Source organism: Nerophis ophidion, linkage group LG04 (assembly GCF_033978795.1).
Source record: "Nerophis ophidion isolate RoL-2023_Sa linkage group LG04, RoL_Noph_v1.0, whole genome shotgun sequence".
Lineage (NCBI taxonomy): Eukaryota > Metazoa > Chordata > Actinopteri > Syngnathiformes > Syngnathidae > Nerophis > Nerophis ophidion.
In genome coordinates this window covers 83,210,574-83,236,033 of record NC_084614.1, presented here as the reverse complement: position 1 = coordinate 83,236,033, position 25,460 = coordinate 83,210,574, and the positions used below count along the sequence as shown (strand labels likewise).

Sequence of the window (25,460 nt, the reverse complement as noted above, 5' to 3'; positions counted from 1 at the left end):
TGGGTCTTAGACCACTTTATTAGGAATATACTGTGACAACACTTGGAGACATGATCATTCAAGCACGTTCTGTTGGGTCGGACAATCTGATGGTTCCTTTTTCATTCATGAAATCTGGGCTGGAATATCAGAAAAGAACATTTTAGCAGCTCAAAGTGAAAAAGTCCAGATGGATGGAAGGTCCTGCAGCAAAATGACAATTGAATATGATTTTCAGCCATGTAAAAAAAACAAAAACCAAAAAAAAACATTAAAAACTTGGACCAACGGCGAGCACCAAGATGAAGTGCTCCGATTGGAAACCATGATGAGAAAGTCCAGGAGTTACTAAAGTTTTGACGTTGTCATTCGCTTTCTTCGTCACTGTCGTCCTCTTCTTTCTTCTGGTCCTCCTTTGGCGGAGATACGGGGGGAGGGAGGTCCAGGCGGGCCCACGTCATGGCTTCGGACTTCTTCATGGCGATCTCGATCTTGGCCGCCATCATGTTGACCACGCTCTTGCTCGCGTCGATCACCTGCGGAGACGAAAGCGACGGCGTTCAGGGTGAGGCTTTTTGCACTCGGCCGACGTCCGGATGACATTTGTGATGAACGTACTCCCCACAGGCTGATCTTCTGCTCAAACTCCTTCTCGCCTTCGAAGACCACGTGGATGTTGAGCTGGGGACGACATAGGCACGTGAGCTGGGAAGCCACGACCGTTTTGATTCAGGCGGGGTCGCTCACCGTAGTGCTGTTGGCGTCCACGTAGCTCAGCTCGGGCACGCCGTTCTTGGCGTAGATGGAGATGATGACCTGGGAGCCGGTCTGGTGCCAGTCGAATCTGCACGGAACCACCTTCTTACCCTAAAACAGTTGTACTCAGTTATTTTCGGTCACGCCCCCTTAGGAGTTAATGTTTGTTTTTTATCTGTATGTTCAAAGATGGTTCTTTACCAACACGAAATATGCTCTTACGCCATTGCCTCTCACGCCCCCTAACCCTCGCCCCACGGCGCCCTCACAGAGGGTTCTGCCAAACTAGCACTGGCTTGAACTAGTCCAGACTAGGGATGTGACGGTATCAACATTTCTTATCAGTTATTGTTACCAAAATTATCACAGTTATCATTACTATCGTGGTAATTTTATATGTGCTCAAAACTACTTATACTGAAATCTTTTAACTAGAGATGTCCGATAATATCGGACTGTCGATATTATCAGCCGATAAATGCTTTAAAATGTAGAATCGGAAATTATCGGTATCGGTTTCAAAAAGAGGAACCAAGACAATCTCCCCATCAGTGAATTGAACCCTGGTCTTCCGCGTGACAGGCGGACATACTGACCACTATACTAACGAGGACTTCCAAAGACATGCACCTGGGGATAGTTTGATAGGCAAGAGTAGTCTTGAGGAGGTCGTCTATGACTCACTAAATTCCTTAATAAGCCCTAATGGAGATATTTGTAGATTCAAAATTATTATAGTTTATTTTCAAAAACAAAAAATATTTTCCATGGTTGACTTCAACATATTCAAAATAACTTATTTAGCTGTAAATAAACTGTTTTCACTCCTCATTACTTCAACATGACAGACAGACAAAAGGAGCACCCAGCTGTCCTGTCTTCTTATTTTATCTATTTGAATGTGTCAATATACGCGCTATTGGCTCTCTCGCCCTCCCTCACTATTTATAGCGTAATTCCTTGAATTGCCGCCAGGGCGCTAATTAATTCCAAACCTCTTCTCACTACGGCGTTTACCAAAGGCATGCGGTAAAGGCAAGCATGCGCTAATTATTTTAAAACCTCTTCTCACTCCAGCGCTTACCAAAGGCATGCGGTAAATTTAGGCCTGCGCTTATACATTTGAGTGTGATGTAAGGATACCATCATGAAAAGCAAATTTAAAAAAAAAAAAAATAAATAAAAAAGTTATTATGGTCTTACCTTTACTTATAAAAGAAGTCGATGCGCAGCTCCTTCTGATCAAAATCATCGATAACTTGTTTATAGAAATCTTCCTTATCTTTTTCAGTTTTAAAAGTCTCTCTGTCTCGATGGAGATCTTCCTTTATTACTTCCTGCTTCGATTTAAAGTCCAGTTTAGAAAACTGTTTTATTTTAGATATGTAATCCTCCATGTTAAAAGTTCGAGCGAGAGGAAAAAATAAAGGATCGCTGCTCATTCTTGCTGCTTGTTGTCACTTCTTCTGCAGCAGAGTTGTCGCAAGAAGGATCCCTAGCGCCCTCTACCACCAGGAGGCCGGAGTCATTTAATGACTCATATTTGACACACGCAGCTATGGTATATTAATAAAACATAGCTGCTTGCGGTTCTTTTTAGCATATTCAATAGCTTGGACCTTAAATCCTACTGAATAGCTCTTAATTGTCTTCCCTTTATGCGATTTCAAATGATTGAAATCAGCCTCCTCCATTTGGAAAATGATGACAGGTGAAGTGACACTCGTGACGTGACGAGTTTGACCCGGTGGAAATTCTAGACATGCGCCAATAAAAATAATATTTTGCGAAACGAGTTTGACCCGGCGCTAATCCTGAGCCGGCGGTAATGCTAAGCATGCGCTTATTATTTTGTGAAACGAGTTTGACCCGGCAGTAATTATAGGCAGGCGCATACTATATACCCGGCAGCAATTCAAGGAAATACGGTAATAATAATAATCGATAATAATGGATTAGATTTATATAGCGCTTTTCTGGACACTCAGTGTCTAGAACTCACCTGGTGGTGGTAAGCTACTTTCATAGCCACAGCTGCCCTGGGGTAGACTGACGGACGTGGGGCTGCCAGTTTGCGCCTACAGCCCCTCCGACCACCACTTATCATTCATTATTCATTCACCAGTGTGAGCGGCACTGGGGGAAAGGGTGAAGTGTCCTGCCCAAGGACACAACGACAGCTGATCGGATGTCAAGAGGCGGGAAACGAACCTTAAACCCTCAGGTTTCTGGCACGGCCGCTCTACCCACTACGCCAGGGGTCGGGAACCTTTTTGGCTGAGAGAGCCAAAAAGCCAAATATTTTCAAATATATTTCCGTAAGAGCCATATAATATTTTTTATTAACCATGAACACAACTAAACACGTGCATTTTTAAGTAAGACCAACATTTCTAGAGTATAATAGGTCTCTTATTCTTTGTAATAACATTGTTATTCTCAAACTGACTGTGGAGGGGGCGTGGCCTGTGGGCCTGCAGCGACAGGTGCGTAGATGGCCCACCTGGGCCTTGTTATCTAATCACCTGTCGCTCTGTTATAAGCAGCAGCCAGGAGGAGAGACTGGGTTGGGGCTGGAAATACTATTTCCGGAAACGTATTGAAAAATAAAACAATTTTGTTACCCTGAAACAGGCTCTCATGTCGGTGCTTGGGGGTTTTAAGAACCCCCAGGAGGGCAAGCCCCACACTAACCAATAACAAATAAATAACTTCTTACCATTAATGCAACTTCTTGAACAGGTGCGGTAAAAAAACGGATGAATGGATTAAAAATGCATGAGAATGTTTTATATTTTGAACATTATTTTTAACACTGTGATTACAAGTGGAACTATTCATTACTTATCGTGTTAAGCAACGTCAGCTCAGATTTATCAGAGAGCCAGATGAAGTCATCAAAAGAGCCACATCTGGCTCTAGAGCCATAGGGTCCCTACCCCTGCTCTACGTCATGCCGCCCCCATTTGAGAAGTACAGCTGGAAAAAGCACCATTTTCCCTGACATTATTGCACGGCGCAGTCTATTCGGGCTGTAATTGTTAGGCTGTACCACTAGATGGCGCCAACGCACTCCTACCTCATCCTTTTTCCTCCACACGTGTGAGCCGTTGGTGCATCCCGCCTGGGAGAGGAACGTGTTGAAGTCCGAGGTCTTCTTCTTGCAGCAGCTCCAGTACTTCATCCTGGGCGTGGCACAAGAAAAAAAATAACGCAGATTTAAAAGGTTTGTTGTTGCAAAGATTGACGACAGCAACACCGACCGACCCTTCGTGGAAGATTGGGAATCCTGAGTGGAATAAGCACACGTCCGAGTCGGTTGCGGGGCCGTCGTAACTCTGAAGACGAGGGAGGCGAGCTTCAACATAGGTGACTGCTTTATGGATCTCAAATACACACAAAAACTTCCACTTACTTTTGTGCATCCTCCATTTTTACATGTCGTCCCAGGCTTGACCTCGCAGTCGTCTTCTTCTGTAGAGACATCAGTCAACACGCTAACAAGAGCTTCTAGAAGGTACTGACAGCGTTAGAAAGCATCAACGTCAAACTTTTACTGACGCGCTCTGACAAAGAGCAAAGAGGAGGCAAATTCCCAGCCGTACTCTAAAGGAGAGAGGACAAGACCCGTCTCCGAGTGTCAACACTTGGCATGGACTTACTTTTGAGGTCTCTAAAGGGGCGGGGCTAGATACATTCCAGTGTGTTGATTGGTGTACTGAGAATTGTACCTTCCAGAGAGTGAGGAACAAAAACCAAGAACACACACTTTATTGTTGTCCTCTAAAAAGCGTGACCCAGGGATTCTTACGTAGCTCAGGCCTAGGCAATTATTTTGCCTCGGAGGGCCAAATTAAATAAATGATAAATGGGTTGTACTTGTATAGCGCTTTTCTACCTTCAAGGTACTCAAAGCGCTTTGACACTACTTCCACATTTACCCATTCACACACACATTCACACACTGATGGAGGGAGCTGCCATGCAAGGCGCCAACCAGCACCCATCAGGAGCAAGGGTGAAGTGTCTTGCTCAGAACACAACGGACGTGACGAGGTTGGTACTAGGTGGGGATTGAACCAGGGACACTCAGGTTGCGCACGGCCACTCTCCCACTGCGCCACGCCAAATTTAGACAAAAAACTATATCTATTTTAGGAAGACTAATTCAAAACCTCACAATAATGTCTGATTGAATGCTGAACACTTTATGACAGACAGCCTTTAAAAATGGACTGGAATCTTACTGAATGAGACACCCAGAATCTAGATCAGGGGTCGAGAACCTTTTTGGCTGAGAGAGCCATACAAGCCGAATACTTTTAAAAGTATTTCCGTGAGAGCCATATATATATATATATATATATATATATATATATATATATATATATATATATATATATATATATATATATATATATATATATAATTATTTTTTTTTAACACTGAATACAACTAAATGCGTGCATTTTTAAGTAAGACCAACATTTTAGACGATAATAAGTCTCTTATTCGTTTTAATAACATTCTTATTCCGAAGCTAAGCAACAATGAATAAAATACTTCTTATCATTGATGCGACTTCTTGAACAGGTGTGGTAAAAACCAGAAGGATGGTTTAAAATGCATGAGAATGTTTTATATTTTGAACGTTATTTTTAACACTGTGATTACCATGGGAGTTTTTCATTACTTATCGTGTTAAGCAATGTCAGATAAGATTTATCTGGGAGCCAGGTGCAGTCATCAAAAGAGCCACATCGGGGTTTAGAGCCATAGGTTCCCTACCCTTGATCTAGATGAAAAAAAAGAATGTGGGATTTACAATATTAAATATGAAGGATAAAACACTGAATATTGACAACATATGAACGTCACACCCACTCTCGATCAATCAAGCGAAACGCAACAAACAGTGAAATTTGAACGCGAAGGGTAAATAAAACCCAACTTACAATCTGATATACTCCACATCATAATGGCGAATAGAGTTTCGATCTTAAAGATCTGAAAAAAAATATTTGGGAATGTCCGGCGGGCCAGTTTAAAAAGCATGTGGCCCCCAAGCCTTAATTTTCCCAGGTCTGGCTTAGCTTTTACTGGCATAGAGATGGGAATCTTTGGCCACCTCACAATTCGATATTCCGGAGCTACGATTTAATAAAAAAAATATTAGTGATGCCTTTTTAATGTGTGTGTATTGATGCAGTTTAACATTTCTTTTCGTTTCACTAACGCAACATTGAAAAAAAACTATTCATTTGAAATAAGAAACAGTTAAATTGATTCCAACATTTATTCAACCAATTAAAATGTGTGCATAACTGCAACATAAGTGCCCGATAATAAAGGAGCTGGTTGGATCTCTCAGTGATCTCTGGAACTAATAAAAAAAAATTTACTTAAAGGATGGATGGATTGATTCTTAAAAGTAAATGAGGGACTGCTGCGGTGATAGAATAAGGTAGTAACATGGACAGGCGTGGTTACCCATAAAATGAAATGACACTACATATCCTCCACCCACTATTTCTTCAATGCAGTTAATCCACATACAAATTTTACAACTGTCTACATTACTTTATTCACAATAAATACATCGATTATTGACCTTTACTAATTGATTCTAATCCATGTCCAAATTTCGATGCATCTACAAACCCCGTTTCCATATGAGTAGGAAAATTGTGTTAGATGTAAATATAAACAGAATACAATGATTTGCAAATCCTTTTCAAGCCATATTCAACTGAATGCACTACAAAGACAACATATTTGATGTTCAAACTTATGAACTTTATTTTTTTGGGCAAATAATCATTAACTTAGAATTTCATATACATATATATATATATATATATATATATATATATATTAGGGATGCACTGATTAATCGGTAACCGAATATATTCGGCCGAATATGGCAAAAAAAGCCACATTCGGCCTTCGGTGGAATGAGTTAAAAACAAGGCCGAATAGTGGCGTGTGATGCAATTTTTTGACGCGGTGACGCAATCAACCAACGTGCAGTGACGTTGGGATATGTTGTGTACCTGTATAAGTGTATGAGGTTACAAGCACACACTTATTGAGATTTAGTGGGGCCTCTGTTTACATTATTAGCCTGTTGTGTAGGCTACCTGTATAAGTGTATGAGGTTACAAGCACACACTTATTGAGATTTACTTGTTTACATTATTAGCATATCTACTGTGGCTAAGCAGACTTTTGCCAAAAGGACAATAATTCATTTGTTGTGGGTTTATCCACTTTAATGCACTTTATTTTTTTTGGAATGCATGTTTTGTTTGAAGGCCTAATATAAATGAAACACTGTGCTTTTTTTGAAAAGCAAAGGCTACTGGAATATTAAAAAAATGTCAATATTCAATAAAAAAATACTTTATTTGAAAAACATGTCTAAATATTTATTCTAGGCTATTTATGCAATATAAAAAAAATTGTGAAAAACTGCATTCATTATTCGGTATTCGGCCTTCGGCCAAGCGTTTTAGGTTTTATTCGGCTTCGGCCACAAATTTTCATTTCGGTGCATCCCTAATATATATATATATATAAAATAAATTATTGAACATTACTGCCGTCTGGTGTCTGTTTGCCGTCACCTCCCCTTAGTCAAGACACACCACTTTTGCAAAATAGTTTCGACGATGGATTGATTGATTGAAACTTTTAATTAGTAGATTGCACAGTACAGTAGATATTCCGTACAATTGACCACTAAATGGTAACAGCCCAATAAGTTTCTCAACTTGTTTAAGTCGGGGTCCACGTTAATCAATTCATGGAGCCGTCTCCTTCCTCTGAGTTCAACACCCCTTGGGTCAAGTTCTTTAAGAATTAAGCGAACCTCTTCTTTCTTGACGTGTAATCCATCCTCTTTGCATTTAGTGTACATCCACACAGCAGGCCACTTGTTTGTAACGGCTGGTGAATGAAATCTACCACTCGATCCAAAAAGGTGTATCCTTTGCGCCGGGACAGACTACATGCCTTCATAGTTCGTTTTAAATGTCTTTCAGACACAACATACCGACGACGACTTGCAAGCAAAGCAGCAATGTCCTTACGGTGAAGTCCGAGTTGGAAATACAGCCGAATTAACTCCTGAACTGCCATTTTAACACACACCTCAACCACGCGCATGCGTCCAATGCTATCTCGTGCGCACGTGATACATATGCCGTGTACACGCAAAAGTTTCTCGTGCGCACGAGATATATATCTAAAAAAATATATAAAAGAAAAATAATGTCCCCCCCCCCACAATTTTTTTTCCCTCATGCCCGTCCATCTAGGGCAGGGGTGTCAAACTCAAATAGAGAGTGGGCCAAAATTTAAAACCGAACAAAGCCGCGGGCTGAGGTTGAACAAATTAACCTTTTAATAGGGACCCAAACAAGTTTTGCATTGAATATTGAACAAGCAAAGCTTACATAACTTTATAGTGACATGCAAAATCGAGTTTCAAATAATAATAACAATCAAAAAATATCAATGGCATATCAAATAATATTTAAATAAAAATTGAATGCGTCTTTTCAGCGGTGGGGTTGAGGTGGACGGGGTTTTGGTGATAGCGGGGGGTGTATATTGTCCCGGAAGAGTTAGTGCTGCAAGGCATTCTGGGTATTTGTTCTGTTGTGTTTATGTTGTGTTACGGTGCGGATGTTCTCCCGAAATGTGTCATTCTTGTTTGGTGTGGGTTCACAGTGTGGTGCATATTTGTAACAGTGTTAAAGTTATTTATACGGCCACCCTCAGTGTGACATGTATGGCTTTTGACCAAGTATGCCTTGCATTCACTTGTGTGTGTGTGTATAAGCCGCATATATTATGTGACTGGGCCGACAAGCTGTTTGCATGGAGGAAAAGTGGACGTGGAGACAGGTTGTAGAGAACACCAAAGGCAGTGCCTTTAAAGCCCACCACCCCAATATTGTTGTCCAGGATGAAATTCGGGAGGGGAACTGAACTTTGGGAGTCTCCCGGGAAAATCGAGAGTGTTGGCAAGTAAGAGTGTTAGCGGTGAATGCGGTGTTACAGCGGCGGGCCAGCTCTAATGTTAATTTCATATTGCCTCAAGGGCCAAGTCAAATTACACGACGGGCCACATTTGACCCGCGGGCCAGAGTATGACACCCATGATCTAGGGCAGGGGTAGGGAACCTATGGCTCTAGAGCCAGATGTGGCTCTTTTGATGCCTGGACCTGGCTCTCAGATAAATCTTAGCTGACATTGCTTAACAGGATAAGTAATAATTAATTCCGCTGGTAATCACGATGTTGAAAATAACGTTCAAAACATAAAACTTTCTCATGCATTTTCATCCATCCATCCGGTTTCTACCACACCTGTTCAAGAAGTCGCATTGATGGTAGGAAGTAGTTTTTTTTTGTTGTTGGTTAGCCTCAGAACAACAATGTTATTAAAAAGAATAATAGAATTATTACACTCTAAAACTGTTGGTCTTTCTTAAAAATGCACGCATTTAGTTGTATTCAGTCTTTAAAAAATATATTTTATGGCACTCATAGAAATACTTTCTAAAATATTTGACTCGTATGGCTCTCTCAGCCAAAAAGGTTCCCGACCCCTGATCTAGGTGCTCCATAATAAGTAATAACAATACAAATAAATAAATAATTAGTGTAGTAAGTTATATTTCATATGGTGAGATAAATAAGTTTATCTAGAATATGAATGGATGGATGAAATGAACTCAGAATGTTTATAGTGCTATATAATTACATTTTGAATTCATTTTAAACCACCATTAAAGTGTTTTCCGTCTGATCATTCATCCGTGACAACCACTATTAAAAAAACGAGAGAAAAAATGTTCACCTATTTAGCATTTTTATGTTTTATACTCACAGCAAACTATGCAAATATGAAGATTACACTACACTAGTGCCACAAATTGAATGCAGACCTGTTGGGAACGCTGGAGGAAATTATGCAAGGGCTTTGTCGGCGAGATACATTACTCAAAAAGTTATGGGCCGATTGAAACTTTCAGGCAATGATAGGAATGGGATGAAGTTTTGCAGCCTTACATTTACAAAACGAGCTTCGACGTCTGTTTGTGAATGCGAGCGGCGCCGCAGAGACAAGAGGTTGGAGACTGAAGAGGGTTTATTGCTCTCTCTGAATGCTTTTTACACTTTATTTATGCTATTGAACTTTTGAGGACGCCTTCAACTACCTTGCATTGATTTTTGTGCTTTTCATTTCCAATAGGCGGAAGAATATGAAGTAGGGATGGGCAATAAAACAACATCTATAAAAAAAATGAATTTGATTCTTTGCATGGAGTGAGAAGACAAAGTCAAAATGGAGAAATTGTGGATAAAGAGGAGTAGTCAGACCAATGTGGTCTGTACATGATGCAAGGCAAGACCGCTAATACCACATCACCTCAGCCGCGCTCACCCTTTAGAGCACAGCTGTAACGTCCTGCCACTAAACCTCCAGAAAATAGTTCTCAGGTTTCTCTGTTTACATTTTCACACTTTGCACTATATTTTTACACTTTTTTAAAGCTGGTGTACCTAAGTGATATTGTTTCACTAAAAAAAAACAATCATATTAGTGTCGTAACAGTAATAACTTAAAAACAAAACTGTACATCTGTGTGCCGTCTGTGCCCTATAATTAAATATTTTAGTAAATAAAACCCAGTCAACCCCTAGATTGGATCTGGAGGGGTAATCAGAGCCCAAAAAGGAGCCTCCTCATTGGCTGACGCCACATATAGAAAAGTGCGTAGACAATTTGTTTGCAGTAAAGAATGGCTTCCCAACACCCACCTGGAAAGAGGGCTATACCTGCGCTTGCTATTACTGCAAAAAAAAAAAAAAAGAGGAAATCTGAGGAAGAAAAGAAAGCCGCTGTGCGTCTAAAATAAAGAAAGAAGAGCCAACACTCAGCACGTTCAGTGGAAGGCTCACTCCCAAAATGCAAAACGGAACGACACAGGAAGTCCATACTGACAGCCATCAGACTGTATAATGCATATGTTCCTTTTGACTGTACATGTACTGTAAATGTATAATGTATTTATATTATTCACAAGTGAATAATGCTGAATAATAGACTGTATGTATGTCTTTCACATTTGAATAATGCTGTATAATAGACTTTACTTATATTATTCACATGTACATAATGCTGTATTATAGACTGTATTTATATTATTCACGTGTGAATAATGCTGTATAATAGACTGTATTTATACTATTCACATGTGAATAATGCTGTATAATAGACTGTATTTATACTATTCACATGTGAATAATGCTGTATAATAGACTGTATTTATACTATTCACATGTGAATAATGCTGTATAATAGACTGTATTTATACTATTCACATGTGAATAATGTTGTATAATAGACTGTATTTATGTTGTTAACACGTGAATAATGCTGTATAATATACTGTATTTGTTATTCACATGTGAATAATGCTGTATAATAGACCGTATTTATGTTATTCACATGTAAATAATGCTGTATAATAGACTGTATTTATGTTATTCACATGTGAATAATGCTGTATAATAGACTGTTTTTATGTTATTCACATGTGAATAATGCTGTATAATAGACTGTATTTATGTTATTCACATGTGAATAATGCTGTATAATAGACTGTATTTCTATTATTCACATGTGAATAATGCTGTATAATAGAATGTATTTATATTATTCACATGTGAATAATGCTGTATAATAGACTGTATTTCTATTATTCACATGTGAATAATACCTAAGGGTTTATTCTCTATTGTGAGCGAACTGTGGTGCTGAATTTCCCCCAGGGATCGATAAAGTACTTTCTATTCTATTCTATAAATATTGGTCTGACGTATTTAAGATGGAGGGCAGTCTTGGACTGACTTTGGACGCACAAGTGTCCGTTTTCTTTCGAGACAGGTCATCTAATGTTCTATTTTCCTACATTTTGTGTTGTACCATGAACTGATTTACGTGGACCTCGCCGACCTAAACAAGTTGAAAACTTATTGGGGTGTTACCATTTAGTGGTCAATTGTACGGAATATGTACTGAAATGTGCAAATTACTAATAAAAGTTTCAATCAATCAAAAAAGACGTGCAACAAAATACCAACAAGGGAATTCTTCAATGCAACTTCAGACTGTCAACAAACATTTTAAGAGCTTATTGTTAAGTGTTCAATGTGATTTGACTATTTTGTTGACATCATTGGAGTGTTTTCAATGCTTGTGTTGATATTTCCTTTTCTGCCTTCATAGCTGAGGGATTATAATCAGAGGAAGTTACATTTCAAATAAGAATATTAAATATTTTATTCTCATTCTTCTTATATTCCATAGGTCAAAGAAAAGAATTATTGATATGAATGATATAATAATAATACAATTTAAATAATTACTGAATAACAAAAATTCTACTTCATAGTTAAATAAGAATAACAGGGCAAATTAATGTTACAGTCTTTATTTCTAGGCACTAAACTTGCAGAAAATAGTTCTCCGTTTTTTCTGTTTACATTGTCACACTTTGCACAATTTTCTTACACTTTATGAAGCATTTCTAACATATTTCTTATTTTTAAGAGCTTATTGTTAAGTGTTCAATGTGATTTGACTATTTTGTTGACATTGTTGGGGTGTTTTCAATGCTTGTGTTGACATTTCCTTTTCTGCCTTGATAGCTGAGGGATTATTCTCAGAGGAAGTTACATTTTCAATAAAAATATTAAATATTTTAATCTCATTCTTCTTATTTTCCATAGGTCATAAAATAATAATTATTGATATCGATCGATATAATAATTAAAACAATTTAAATAATTACTGCATAACAAAAAAATCTATCTCATAGTTGTATAAGAATAACAGGGCAAATTAATGTTACACAGCCTTTATTTCCTGGCACTAAACTTGCAGGAAATAGTTCTCCGGTTTTTCTATGTTTACATTTTCACATTTTGCACTATTTTCTTATACTTTAGGAAGCTTTTTTTTTTATTACATATCCTTATTTTTAAGAGCTTATTAGTTAAGTATTCAATGTAGAGATGTCCGATAATGGCTTTTTTGCCAATATCCGATATTCCGATTGTCCAACTCTTAATTACCGATTACAATATCAACCGATACCGATATATACAGTCATGGAATTAAACCATTATTATGCCTAATTTTGTTGTGATGCCCCGCTGGATGCATTAAAAAATGTAACAAGGATTTCCAAAATAAATCAACTCAATTTATCGGAAAAATGCCAACATGGCACTGCCATATTTCCTATTGAAGTCACAAAGTGCAGTATTGTTTTAACATGCCTCAAAATAGCAGCTTGGAATTTGAAACATAATCTCCCTGAGACAGCAGGAGGAGGTTGAAGTGGGAGCACTGGGGGGGGGGGGGGGGGGGGTTGAGGTGGTGGTGGTGGTGGGGGGGGATTGGGGGGTAGCAGGGAGGAGCATATTGTAGGGTCCCGGAAGAGTTAGTGCTGCAAGGGACACTGGATATTTGTTCGATCGTGTTTATGTTGTGTTACGGTGCGGATGTTCTCCCGAAATGTGTTTGTCATTCTTGTTTGGTGTGGGTTCACAGTGTGCCCCATATTTGTAACAGTGTTAAAGTTGTTTATACGGCCACCCTCAGTGTGACCTGAATGGCTGTTGACCAAGTATGCTTTGCATTCACTTGTGTGAGTGCGATAAGCCGTAGATATTTTGTGATTGGGTTGGCACGCAAAGGCAGTGCCTTTTAGGTTCATTGGCACTCTGTACTTCTCCCTACGTCCGTGTACTGCTCCCTACAGCGGCGTTTTAAAAAGTCATTTATTTTACTTTTTCAAACAGATACCGATAATTTCCGATATTACATATTAAAGCCTTTATTGGCCGATAATATCGGCAGTCCGATATTATCGGACATCTCTATTTTAATGTGATTTTACTATTTTGTTGACATTGTTTGAATGTTTTCCACACTGGTGTTGACATTTTCTTTCTGCCTTGATAGCTGAGGGATTATAACCAGAGGAAGTTACATTTCATATTATTTTTCCTGTTCCTTGTTTTCCACAGGTCGTAAAATATCAACATCGACTGACATAAAACACGTATGTCGTGATCAATTTCAGCCCTAATGTAAAGTGTTTTCTGTATCATTTTTTGGCCTCACACTCACTTAGTCTCCCCACCTTGTTTCTCAGCAATCGAGTTGTCGGTCAGCTTTAGTTTCTCCAGAGCTTGCTTCAGAGAGGCGGACACTTTGTGGAGCAACCTCACCAGAGGCTCGTCGGCACTGCAACAGCAAGCAGACAGAGACATATTAAATGGTTTGACACAATGACCCCTTTTCCACCGCAGGAACTTCCCCACTTACCGTATTTCCTTGAATTGCTGCCGGGTATATAGTATGCGCCTGCCTAGAATTACTGCCGGGTTAAACTCGTTTCGCAAAATAATTAGCGCATTCTTAGCATTACTGCCGGCTCAGGATTAACGCCGGGTCAAACATGTTTTGCAAAATATTATTTTTATTTATTTAAACTCGTTTCGCAAAATAATTAGCATATGCCTAGAATTTCCACCGGGTCAAACACGTCACGTCACAAGTGACACTTCACCTGTCATCATTTTCAAAATGGAGGAGGCTGATTTCAATAATTTGAAAACGCATAAAGGGAAGAAGATTAAGAGCTATTCAGTAGGATTTAAGGTCCAAGCTATTGAATATGCTAAAAAGAACAGTAAGCAGCTATGTTTTATTAATATACCGTAGCTGTGTGTGACAAATATGAGTCATTAAATGACTCCCGCCTCCTGGTGGTAGAGGGCGCTAGTGATCCTTCTTGCGACAAATCAGCTGCAGAAGAAGTGACAACAAGCAGCAAGAGTGAGCAGCAATCGTTTATTTTTTCCTCTCGCTTGCACTTTTAACATGGAGGATTACACATTTAAAATTAAACAGTTTTCTAAACTGGACTTTCAATCGAAGCAGAATGTAATAAAGGAAGATCTCCATCGAAACAGAGAGACTTTTAAAACTGAAGAAAAAAAAGGAAGACTTCTATAAACAAGTTATTGATGCTTTTGGTCAGAAGGAGCTGCGCATGGAATTCATTTATAAGTAAAGGTAAGACCATAGTAACGTTTTTTTTAATTAAATGTTCTTTTCATGATGGTATCCTTACATCACACTCAAATTTATAAGCGCAGGCCTAAATTTACCGCATGCCTTTCGTAAGCGCCGGCGTGAGAAGAGGTTTTAAATGAATTAGCGCCCCGGCGTCAATTCAAGGAAATACAGTACTTCGGGTAAACAAAGTTCCCCCTGTGTTTCCACCAAAAAGATTGAGTTCTTTTGGAACTTTTCAGAGTTCCTCCTAGCTAGGTGTGGCTTTTCCCAGCAACCACGAACCTTTTCTGGGGTGTTCCTAAAACTTCTCTTTAAAGCACCTGAATGCCATTGGAATATACACGGCGACTTGTTTATTTTGTATTTCTTGTGTATTTCTGTTACAACAAACTTCACAATGCAGAAAAAAAGAACAAAAGGAGCTTTTAAAATGAAGCAACTTTTGGGGGACATCTTTGTGCTGAAGAATTCTTATCAGTGGAACTATCCTGCAGTGTTTTTTACTCAGCCGTAGTCTTAAAACTATATGCAGTTTATTGTTGTTTATTAGTTTTATAAACCTACATGAAACCACGAGAAGTGGACAGACTCTTTTAAAACGTATTTACGGAGGAATATGAAGCCGAGCGTGAAGCGGGGACCTGAACTGCTTACTACTCTGACTTTGTTGGATAAATGTGAAATAAATGAGGTAGCTGATAACATCAAAGATTAACTATTTACTTGATTACTTTTGGTTTAAGTAGTCAGTGACACTCCATTTGTGTAGTTATTAGCCTCGACCTCAGGGAACAGAATGATAATGCTAACAAGTTAACGCTAAATCCAATATGTGTGTGTGTCGTCAGCGTGAGATAAACACTGACATTTATTATTGATATATTGTTATTTACAAATAAATTACTGACATTTATCATTTATATATTTTTTACAGATAAACACTGACATTTATACATTGTTATTTACAGATAAACACTGACATTTATCATTTATATATTGTTGTTTACAGATAAACACTGACATTTATACATTGTTATTTACAGATAAACACTGACATTTATCATTTATATATTGTTGTTTACAGATAAACACTGACATTAATACATGTTATTTACAGATAAACACTGACATTTATCATTTATATATTATTTACAGATAAAGACTGACATTTATTATTTATATATTGTTATTTACAGATAAAGACTGACATTTATTCTTTATATATTGTTATTTACAGATAAAGACTGACATTTATCATCTATATATTGTTATTTAGATAAACACTGACATTTATATATAGTTATTTACTGATAAAGACTGACATTTATCATTTATATATTGTTATTTACAGATAAACACTGACATTTATTATTTTTATATTATTATTTACTGATAAACAATAACATGTGTTATTTATAGACAAACCCTGATTTGTACTATTTATATATTATTTACAGATACACTGACATGTATTATTTATATATTGTTATTTACAGATAAACACTGACGTTTGTTATTGATATATTGCTATTTACAGATGACCACTGAAATGTATTATTTACATATTGTAATTTACAGATAAACACTGACATTTGTTATTTATATATTGTTATAACCAGATAAACACGGACATTTATCATTCATATATTTTTATTTACAGATAAACACTGGCATTTATTATTGATATACTGTTATTTACAGATAAACAGCGACATTGATTATTTATAGATAAACAGACATTTATTATTTATATATTATTTACAAATAAACAAATACATTTATTATTGATATAAACACTGACATTTATTATTCATATATTGTTGTTTCCAGATAAACACCGACATTTATTATTTATATATTGTTATTTATAGATAAACAATGACATTTATTATTGATATATTATTTACGGATAAACAAAGACATGTATTACTTATATATCAAAAGTTACAGAAACAAAGACATTCATTATTTATATGTTGTTATTTACAGATCAACAAAGACATGTACTATTTATATATTAAGATTTACAGATAAACAAATTCATTTTTAATTTGTTTATTGTCACTAACAGATAAACATTGGCATTTATATATTGTTATTTACAGATTAACATTGACTTTATATATTTTTTACAGATAAATACTGACATGTATTATTCATATATTATTTACAGATAAACATTGACATTTATTGTTTATATATTGTTATAAACAGATAAACATTGACATTTATTATTTATATAGTATTTACAGATAAACACTGACATGTAATATTCATATATTGTTATTTATAGCTAAACAATGACATTTATTATTTATATATTGTTATTTATAGATGAAGAATGACATTTATTATTTATATATTATTTACGGATAAACAAAGACATGTATTACTTATATATCAAAAGTTACAGAAACAAAGACATTTATTATTTATTTGTTGTTATTAACAGATAAACACTAACATTTATCATTTATATATTATTTACAGTTAAAAAAATACATGTATTATTTATTTATTGTTATTTACAGATAAACAAAGACATGTATTATCTATATATTAAGATTTACAGATAAACAAATACATTTATTGTTATTAACAGATAAACATTGACATTTATTATTTATATATTGTTATTTACAGATAAACACTGACATGTATTATTCATATATTGGTATTTACAGATAAACATTGACATTTGTTATTAATATATTGTTATTTACAGATAAAGTCCGATATGAATTATTTATATATTGTCATTTACAGATAAACACTGACATTTATTACTTATATAGTTATTTACAGATAAAATGGACCAAAAGGAATCTTCTGACCCTCATCATTTACGAAAAGGACGTCTTTCTGATTGTTGACGAAAGCCGGACTTTTTATAGGCAAATATAAACACTTTATTTCATAAATCACGTCATTTTGTATACGATTGCCTTGTATTTCCATGACTTACTTTTTAGTAAAATAACTGTAAGCTAATATTGTGTGTTTATTTACATGGCATCAGTGTAGAAATATAGTAAACCACTCTTCCATACGTCATCAGAGTGCTTTGTATAAACCAGCTGCACTGTGAAATGTGGTGGAAACACTTCCACAGGAACACTTAGTTCCAGGAACCCCAGGTTCCTGAACTTTTGGTGAAAGAGGGCCTATTATAAGCCACACAACTTCATAAGCAGCCCCAGAGTCATGTGACAAGTTTGACACCACAACATGCTGTGCAGGTGTGTGGTGGATCAATACTGCACTGCTGCTTTGCACTTTCTTGGAAGCGCTTAGTGTGCTGTCCAGAAAAGAGACGTGGACAAGCACGGTATCGATTCAAGTTAAGACAAAATATAGCAGACCCAGTCCAACCTTGGTCTGCAAATAGCCTCCTGAGGCTTTGGCGCGGAGATGATGTACTCGCTAAACTTTGGCTTCTGTTCGTCCACGTCTGGTTTCACCGGCTCCGGGGGCTTCTCTTTGTTGTGGGGGCCTTTAGTGCAGCCCTGTGAGGGTGGAGAGAGAGAACACGACTGCTGTGATAGTGAGCCGGCACACGACGCCAGCCAAGAACAAAAACTCACCGCGATGCTGAGGAAGTCGGAGAAGTCGGTGGTCCTTCTCTTGCAGCACGACCATCCCTTGGGGAGGAGAGCGAGGCGTTGGGACAGGGGAGGTCGCAATAACATTTTAAAGGCGTGTTTACCTTGAGCGCATCGTGGAAGACGGGGACGCCCGGGTGGTAGGTGCAGCCTTCTGCGGCAACAAAATAACAAAGAAGAAAAACTGCCTTTAACAAAGCGACACCAGCGTATTGACTGTGTGACCTTATAAAGCAGCCATTTCCTTTCAGCGTGGTTCAAACCCTTCCTTTCCCCGTCAGCCCTTAAGGTAATGCCAATGTACGCTGCGGTGATGAAACCTGGCATGCAATTAAAATGGAAATTAGACGCGTGGCCTGAGCAGAATATATCTGCAAATGAAGATGAGCTCTCGTGTTGGACAAGGTGTTTCTAAACAAAGGAAATGAGACACACGGCGGTAACCAAATATTAACTTGCTTAAAGGGGAACTGCACTTTTATTGGAAGTTTGCCCTATTCCGTCCATAAAGTCCTCCAGAACACTCCATTTACATGTCTTGACCTTAACATTAACCAAATACTAGATGAGGCAATTCCTGCAGGAATTGCGTGTGAATGCTGCAATGCTGAAGTTGAACTGAAATCCTGGATTTTCTTTGGAGAATTGTTGAAGTAGAGCACACAATTCCCAAACAGGCTGAATATTTTTGAAATTGGAACAGTTTGATTCAATCAATGTTTATTTGCATAGCCCTAAATCACAAGTGTCTCAAAGGGCTGCACAAGCCACATCGACATCCTCGGTTCAGATCCCACATAAGGGCAAGGAAAACTCACAACCCAGTGGGATGTCAATGACAATGACTATGAGAAACCTTGGAGAGGACCGCAGATCTGGGTCGCCACCTCAATGCAGTCTGGGTGTCTCATTCAGTGAAAAAAATTTACAATTCCATTCCGTCTGAGGTGATCTGTCATAACGTTTTTAGTTTTCAATTAAGACTTTATTGTGAGGTTTTGTAATGGTGTTCTGTGGGGCGGTATAGCTCGGTTGGTAGAGTGGCCGTGCCAGCAACTTCAGGGTTGCAGGTTCGATTCCCGCTTCCGCCATCCTAGTTACTGCCGTTGTGTCCTTGGGCAAGACACTTTACCCACCTGCTCCCTGTGCCACCCACACTGGTTTAAATGTATCTTAGATATTGGGTTTCACTATGTAAAAGCGCTTTGAGTCACTAGAGAAAAGCGCTATATAAATATGATTCACTTCACTTCACTTAAAAATAGATATTCCGACCTCTCAGACACATTTTTTCTCTCTAAATTTGATCGCAGTCCGGGTGTCTCATTCAGTAAAAAAAAAATTACAATTCCATTCCGTTTCATGTGGTCTGTCATAATGTTTTTAGCTTTCAATTAAGACTTTATTGTGAGGTTTTGTATTGGTGTTCTTAAAAATAGATATACCGGCCCCCCCAGACACATTTTTTCTCTCTAAATTTGATCGCAGTCCGGGTGTCTCATTCAGTAAAAAAAAATTACAATTCCATTCCGTTTAAGGTGGTCTGTCATAACACTTTTAGCTTTCAATTAGACTTTATTGTGAGGTTTTGTATTGGTGTTCTTAAAAATAGATATACCGGCCCCCCAGACACATTTTTTTCTCTAAAAATTTGGCCCCCCGAGTCCAAATAATTGCCCAGGCCTGGTGTATCGTGGATTGTCTCTGACAATCTTGCACTTTCTAATTATGGAAATGACATGAATGTCTGTGCCACTGCTTAAAGGCCTACTGAAATGAGATGTTCTTATTTAAACGGGGATAGCAGGTCCATTCATACTTCATCATTTTGCAATATTGCCATATTTTTGCTGAAAGGATTTAGTAGAGAACATCGGCAGTAAAGTTGGCAACTGGAGAAAAGCCCTGCCTCTACCGGAAGTCGCAGACGATGACGTCACATGTTGAGGGCTCCTCACATATTCACATTGTTTTTAATGGGCGCCTCCAACAAAAACAGCTATTCAGACCGAAAAAACGACATTTTCCCCATTAATTTGAACGAGGATGAAAGATTCATGTTTGAGGATATTGATAGTGACGGACTAGATAAAAGAAAAAAAAAAACGCGATTGCAATCGCGTTGCATTGAGACGGTATCATGTTTTTAAGAGACATTTACTAGGATAATTCTGGGAAATCCCTTATCTTTCGATTGTGTTGCTAGTGTTTTAGTGAGTTTAATAGTACCTGATAGTCGGAAGTGTACGTCCAGTGTCTCGGGGAAGTCGACGGCAGCTGTATGGACGGCACAAGCTCAGCTGATATCCGGTAAGAGGCGACTTTTTAACTACAAATTTCTCACCGAAACCTGCTGGTTAACATGTTGTCGGGATCCATGTCCGCTGTTATCCATACTAAAGTTTCACCTCCGTGAATTTTAAACAAGGAATCACCGTGTGTTTGTGTGGCTAAAGGCTAAAGCTTCATAACTCCGTCTTTCTACTTTGACTTCTCCAATATTAATTGAACAAATTGCAAAAGATTCAGCAACACAGATGTCCAAAATACTGTGTAATTATGCCATTAAAGCAGACGACTTTTAGCTGTGTGTGTGTGTGTGCAGCGCTCATATTTATAACAGCCCGTGACGTCACGCTTACAAGTCATCATTACAAGAAGTTTTCAAGAAAAAAGTCCCAGAAAATTTAAAATTGCAATTTAGTAAACTAAAGCGGCCGTATTGGCATGTGTTGCAATGTTAATATTTCATCATTGATATATAAACTATCAGACTGCGTGGTGCTAGTAGTGGCTTTCAGTAGGCCTTTAATAACTGTTTATCAAATGTAGTTTTGGTAAATTTACCTAGTTGTGATTTCCCTCTCTGCATGAAAGTTTAAAAGTAGCATATATTAATGCAGTATGAAGAAGAATGCTTTAATGTAGACACGTAGAATCATCATACTGCTGTGATTATATGCAACAAGTGTTCATACTTGCCAACAACCCTCACGGGTTTCCGGGAGACTCCCGAGATTCAGCGCCTCTCCCGAAAACCCCCTGGGACAAATTTTCTCCCGAAAGTCAGGAGGAGCTGGAGGCCACGCCCCCTCCAGCTCCATGCGGACCCGAGTGACGTGTCGACAGCCTGTTTTCACGTCCGCTTTCCCACAATATAAACAGCGTGCCTGCCCAATGACGTTATAACTGTAGAATGATCGAGGGCGAGTTCTTGGTTTTTTATGTGGGTTTATTGTTACGCAGTTTCATTAACGTCCTCCCAGCGCGGTAACAACACACAACAACAGCAGTCACGTTTATATATATATATATATATATATATATATATATATATATATATATTAGGGGTGTGGGGAAAAATCGATTCGAATACAAATCGCGATTCTCACGTTGTGTGATTCAGAATCGATTCTCATTTTTTTTTAAATTGATTTTTCATTTTATTTTTTTATCAATCCAACAAACCAATACACAGCAATACCATAACAATACAATCCAATTCCAAAACCAAACCTGACCCAGCAACACTCAAAACTGCAATAAACAGAGCAACTGAGGAGACACAAACACGACACAGAATAAACCAAAAGTAGTGAAAGAAAAATTAATATTATCCACAACAGTATTAATATTAGTTATAAATTCAGCATGACAGTGATTAAAAATCCCTCAGACATTATCATTAGACCTTTATGAAAATAATTAAAAAAAGAACAGTGGCTTACACTTGCATGGCATCTCATAAGCTGGACAACACACTGTGTCCAATATTTTCACAAAGATAAAATAAGTCATATTTTTGGTTTGTTTAATACTTAAAAACAATTTACATTATTTCAATCAGTTGATAAAACATTGTCCTTTGCAATTATAAGAGCTTTTTAAAAAATAATCAACTACTCTGCTAGCATGTCAGTGTTGTAAGCATTTCACCAATCTCGCGCACTTTGCAAATTATACATAATTTCCATTGTGCGCAAGCAATTTGCATATCGCAAGACGAGATTTTGTGGATTGTTTAGTCAGTAACTCTACATTATTATATTTTATAAATAGTAAACCAAGTTGTGTTAGTAGTTTAGTCAGTAGTTTAGTCGTGGATGTACACTGTATAGTGGTTAGGGTTAGACCGATTTGAGGATAATACTCTGTTATATTGTCCCGACTACAAATGAATAGATTTACATAAGTATTTAATAAATTATTTTGACACCAAAAACATGTATTTGTGTTCATTGATTTGCAAAATGTGCACCACCCATTATTCAAACATATAGCTGGAAGCTATTTGCAAAATGCGGTTGCGCATTTTGCAAATTGCTCACATTGGTATTGTGCTTACATCAGCAGACTGGGGTAGATCCTGCTGAAATCATTTGTATTGAATGAATACAGAATCGTTTTGAATTGGAAAAATATCGTTTTTGAGTGGAGAATCGCGTTGAATCGAAAAAAAAATCGATATATAAATTGAATCGCGACCCCAAGAATCGATATTGAATCGAATCGTGGGACACCCCAAGATTCGCAGCCCTAATATATATATATATATATATATATATATATATATATATATATGTATATTAGGGGTGGGCAAATTAATGCGTTAATTACGAGTTAACTCATCAATCTATTAACGCCGACAATTATTTTATTGCACATTTGCGTATGTTGTTTACATGCTTTTATTTTGTTAACGGCTTTTCTTAACAAGATGGCGTAGAGGGGCTCTTGGTAAAGATGGATCATTTGCCAAAAATACCGGACAATTCTGCAAATTTCCTGGCTGGCTTACAGCGTGGTCACTCCGGGATCACTTACGACCGCCAGACAATTCTGGATGTGGATAGATCGGGCCGTTTTGGACTGAATGAGGCGTGCTTGCTAGAGCGGCTAGCTAGCATGGGAATACTTTGCCGTCTACATCCAGCGGCCTGTGAAGCAGCGGAGTATATGTGTTGTCTGTCTATTTATGAATAATGCAGACCAGGAGTGTTGGCTGAGTTCTTAACGTTTACTTTCAGAGCGTGCATATCACAACATACAAGATGCCGTCATGGCGACACAACCTATACATGCTCATCACTCCTGTTGCATGCTGGGTAGGGTAGTTCTTTATTCCCCTGGCTCATAACATCACAATATAGTACCATGTATATGCATTCAGTTTATCAAAGCACCAAGCAAACAATCGGAAAATTCCCATCTTATCAATTCCTAGATATGGTCATAATTATTTTAAGTGCACTACGCAGAATAAACACAACATTATTAATATTGCTACTACGGATAATTTGATCAAAAATTCCCTAAAACAGCCGACTACCTATAATATAGGTTTTTTAAACATAAGATCCCTGATAAAAAAAATGTTTCTGCTGTTACCTCAGAAATTGCCTGTTCAGATGTTATGATTGTGGCTCAGAGATTTGTATGTAGATTATATTTATTTTCCATAACAAACAGGATAACTTAAATACCCTGGCAGTGGCAATAAGCTTAAATGTTTGTATTTACATTTTTGGAGTTGATTTTCATCAAATATGCTATTTAACTGCTACTGTTTAACAAGGACTGATTTAAATTGTGTTTGCACAACAAATGTTTTGGCGCTTTTGTTCATGTGGGAGAATATTCCAATAAAGGTGCACTACACACTACTTTTGAATTCATTATTGGGCTTTGTGTATACAATGCAGTTAATCGCGATTAATCGGAGAAATGGTGCGATTAACTTCGATTAAAAATTTTAATCGTTGCCCAGCCCTAATATATATATAAGAAATACTTGACTCTTATCCACGCTCCCCACCTCCCGAAATCGGACGTCTCAAGGTTGGCAAGTATGTTCAAGGCTAATGAAACAAATATCGAGGTATTAATAAAGGCCGTATAGCCCAGCCCTAATTACTCGTATGCAAAAAATATTTCCTTAGTCACTGCCGTTGTGTCCTTGGGCAAGACACTTTACCCACCTGCTCCCAGTGCCACCCACACTGCTTTAAATGTAATTTAGATACTGGCTTTCACTATGTAAAGCGCTTTGAGTCACTAGAGAAAAGCGCTATATAAATATAATTCACACACACACTAACCCAATTAGGTGACATTGTGCCGCGGGGCTTCACGGTGGCAGAGGGGTTAGTGCGTCTGCCTCACAATACGAAGGTCCTGCAGACTTGGGTTCAAATCCAGGCTCGGGATCTTTCTGTGTGGAGTTTGCATGTTCTCCCCGTGAATGCGTGGGTTCCCTCCGGGTACTCCGGCTTCCTCCCACTTCCAAAGACATGCACCTGGGGATAGGTTGATTGGCAACACTAAATTGGCCCTAGTGTGTGAATGTGAATGTTGTCTGGCGACTTGTCCAGGGTGTACCCCGCCTTCCGCCCGACTGTAGCTGAGATAGGCGCCAGCGCCCCCCGTGACCCCAAAAGGGAATAAGCGGTAGAGAATGGATGGATGGATGGATGTTCCGCGGCACAGTGGTTGAAAAACCCTGCTGTATTCAATGTAGTGAAAAAAAAACAATAACAACAAACTTACCACCAACATGAATGCGAAGTTAAAAACTCAGACCAAGCTTTAAAAAAAATAACCGACGGAGTCGAAACACGTCGGCCGTTTTCGCCAAGTTTGCCAAGAAGTACGTTAGCCGGCAGGAACCACGTGACTCGGCCCCGTAGAACATTCCAGAATCGCCAGCTAGCTTGTTAGCCTCCTAGCAACGTTAGCAACTCACCGTCCGGGTTGTTCTCCGGGTCGAAACGCTGGCCGCATCCCTTGTTGTAGCATAAGACGGACATTAGGGCAGGCCAGAGTAACTTTTAAGCCCGGACTGAATGTGACAACCAGGACTAAAGAACCGGGAGGAGAAGGAAGAGAGGACGCCGCTCAAACACGAAGCTTGCCGCTCGGCTGACTTCCGGGTGCGCTCGGCTTCGCTCGGCAAC

The 25,460-nt window shown here is 38.1% G+C and overlaps 1 protein-coding gene and 1 non-coding gene across 3 annotated transcripts; both read right to left on the bottom strand.

The window, feature by feature from the left end:
* Nucleotides 1-25,460, bottom strand: LOC133552061 (cysteine and histidine-rich domain-containing protein 1-like). 2 transcript variants are annotated; one of them, XM_061899371.1, is made up of 11 exons: nt 25,250-25,460; nt 18,612-18,658; nt 18,490-18,546; nt 18,278-18,411; nt 13,965-14,068; nt 4,151-4,209; nt 4,003-4,073; nt 3,815-3,920; nt 727-846; nt 598-660; nt 1-515 (listed from the first exon to the last, which is right to left on the bottom strand). In XM_061899371.1, exons 1-11 carry the CDS (start codon nt 25,311-25,313, stop codon nt 345-347), a joined length of 996 nt encoding a protein of 331 aa, XP_061755355.1. In that variant the 5' UTR covers nt 25,314-25,460; the 3' UTR covers nt 1-344. The 2 variants fall into 2 exon arrangements, with proteins under 2 accessions (XP_061755355.1, XP_061755354.1); XM_061899370.1 differs by having other exon boundaries at nt 18,612-18,661; nt 25,250-25,459.
* Nucleotides 1,277-1,348, bottom strand: trnad-guc (transfer RNA aspartic acid (anticodon GUC)). The gene has a single exon. It is a non-coding gene; the product is annotated as a tRNA-Asp (tRNA).

Excerpts from the sequence above, each read along its gene's own strand:
- LOC133552061 (XM_061899370.1), bottom strand. The coding sequence starts at position 25,313 with ATGTCCGTCTTATGCTACAACAAGGGATGCGGCCAGCGTTTCGACCCG. Across the intron at positions 18,412-18,489 it reads CCGACTTCCTCAGCATCGCG|GGCTGCACTAAAGGCCCCCA; the intron begins GTGAGTTTTTGT and ends CCACCCTCACAG. Across the intron at positions 661-726 it reads TGGACGCCAACAGCACTACG|CTCAACATCCACGTGGTCTT; the intron begins GTGAGCGACCCC and ends TGTCGTCCCCAG.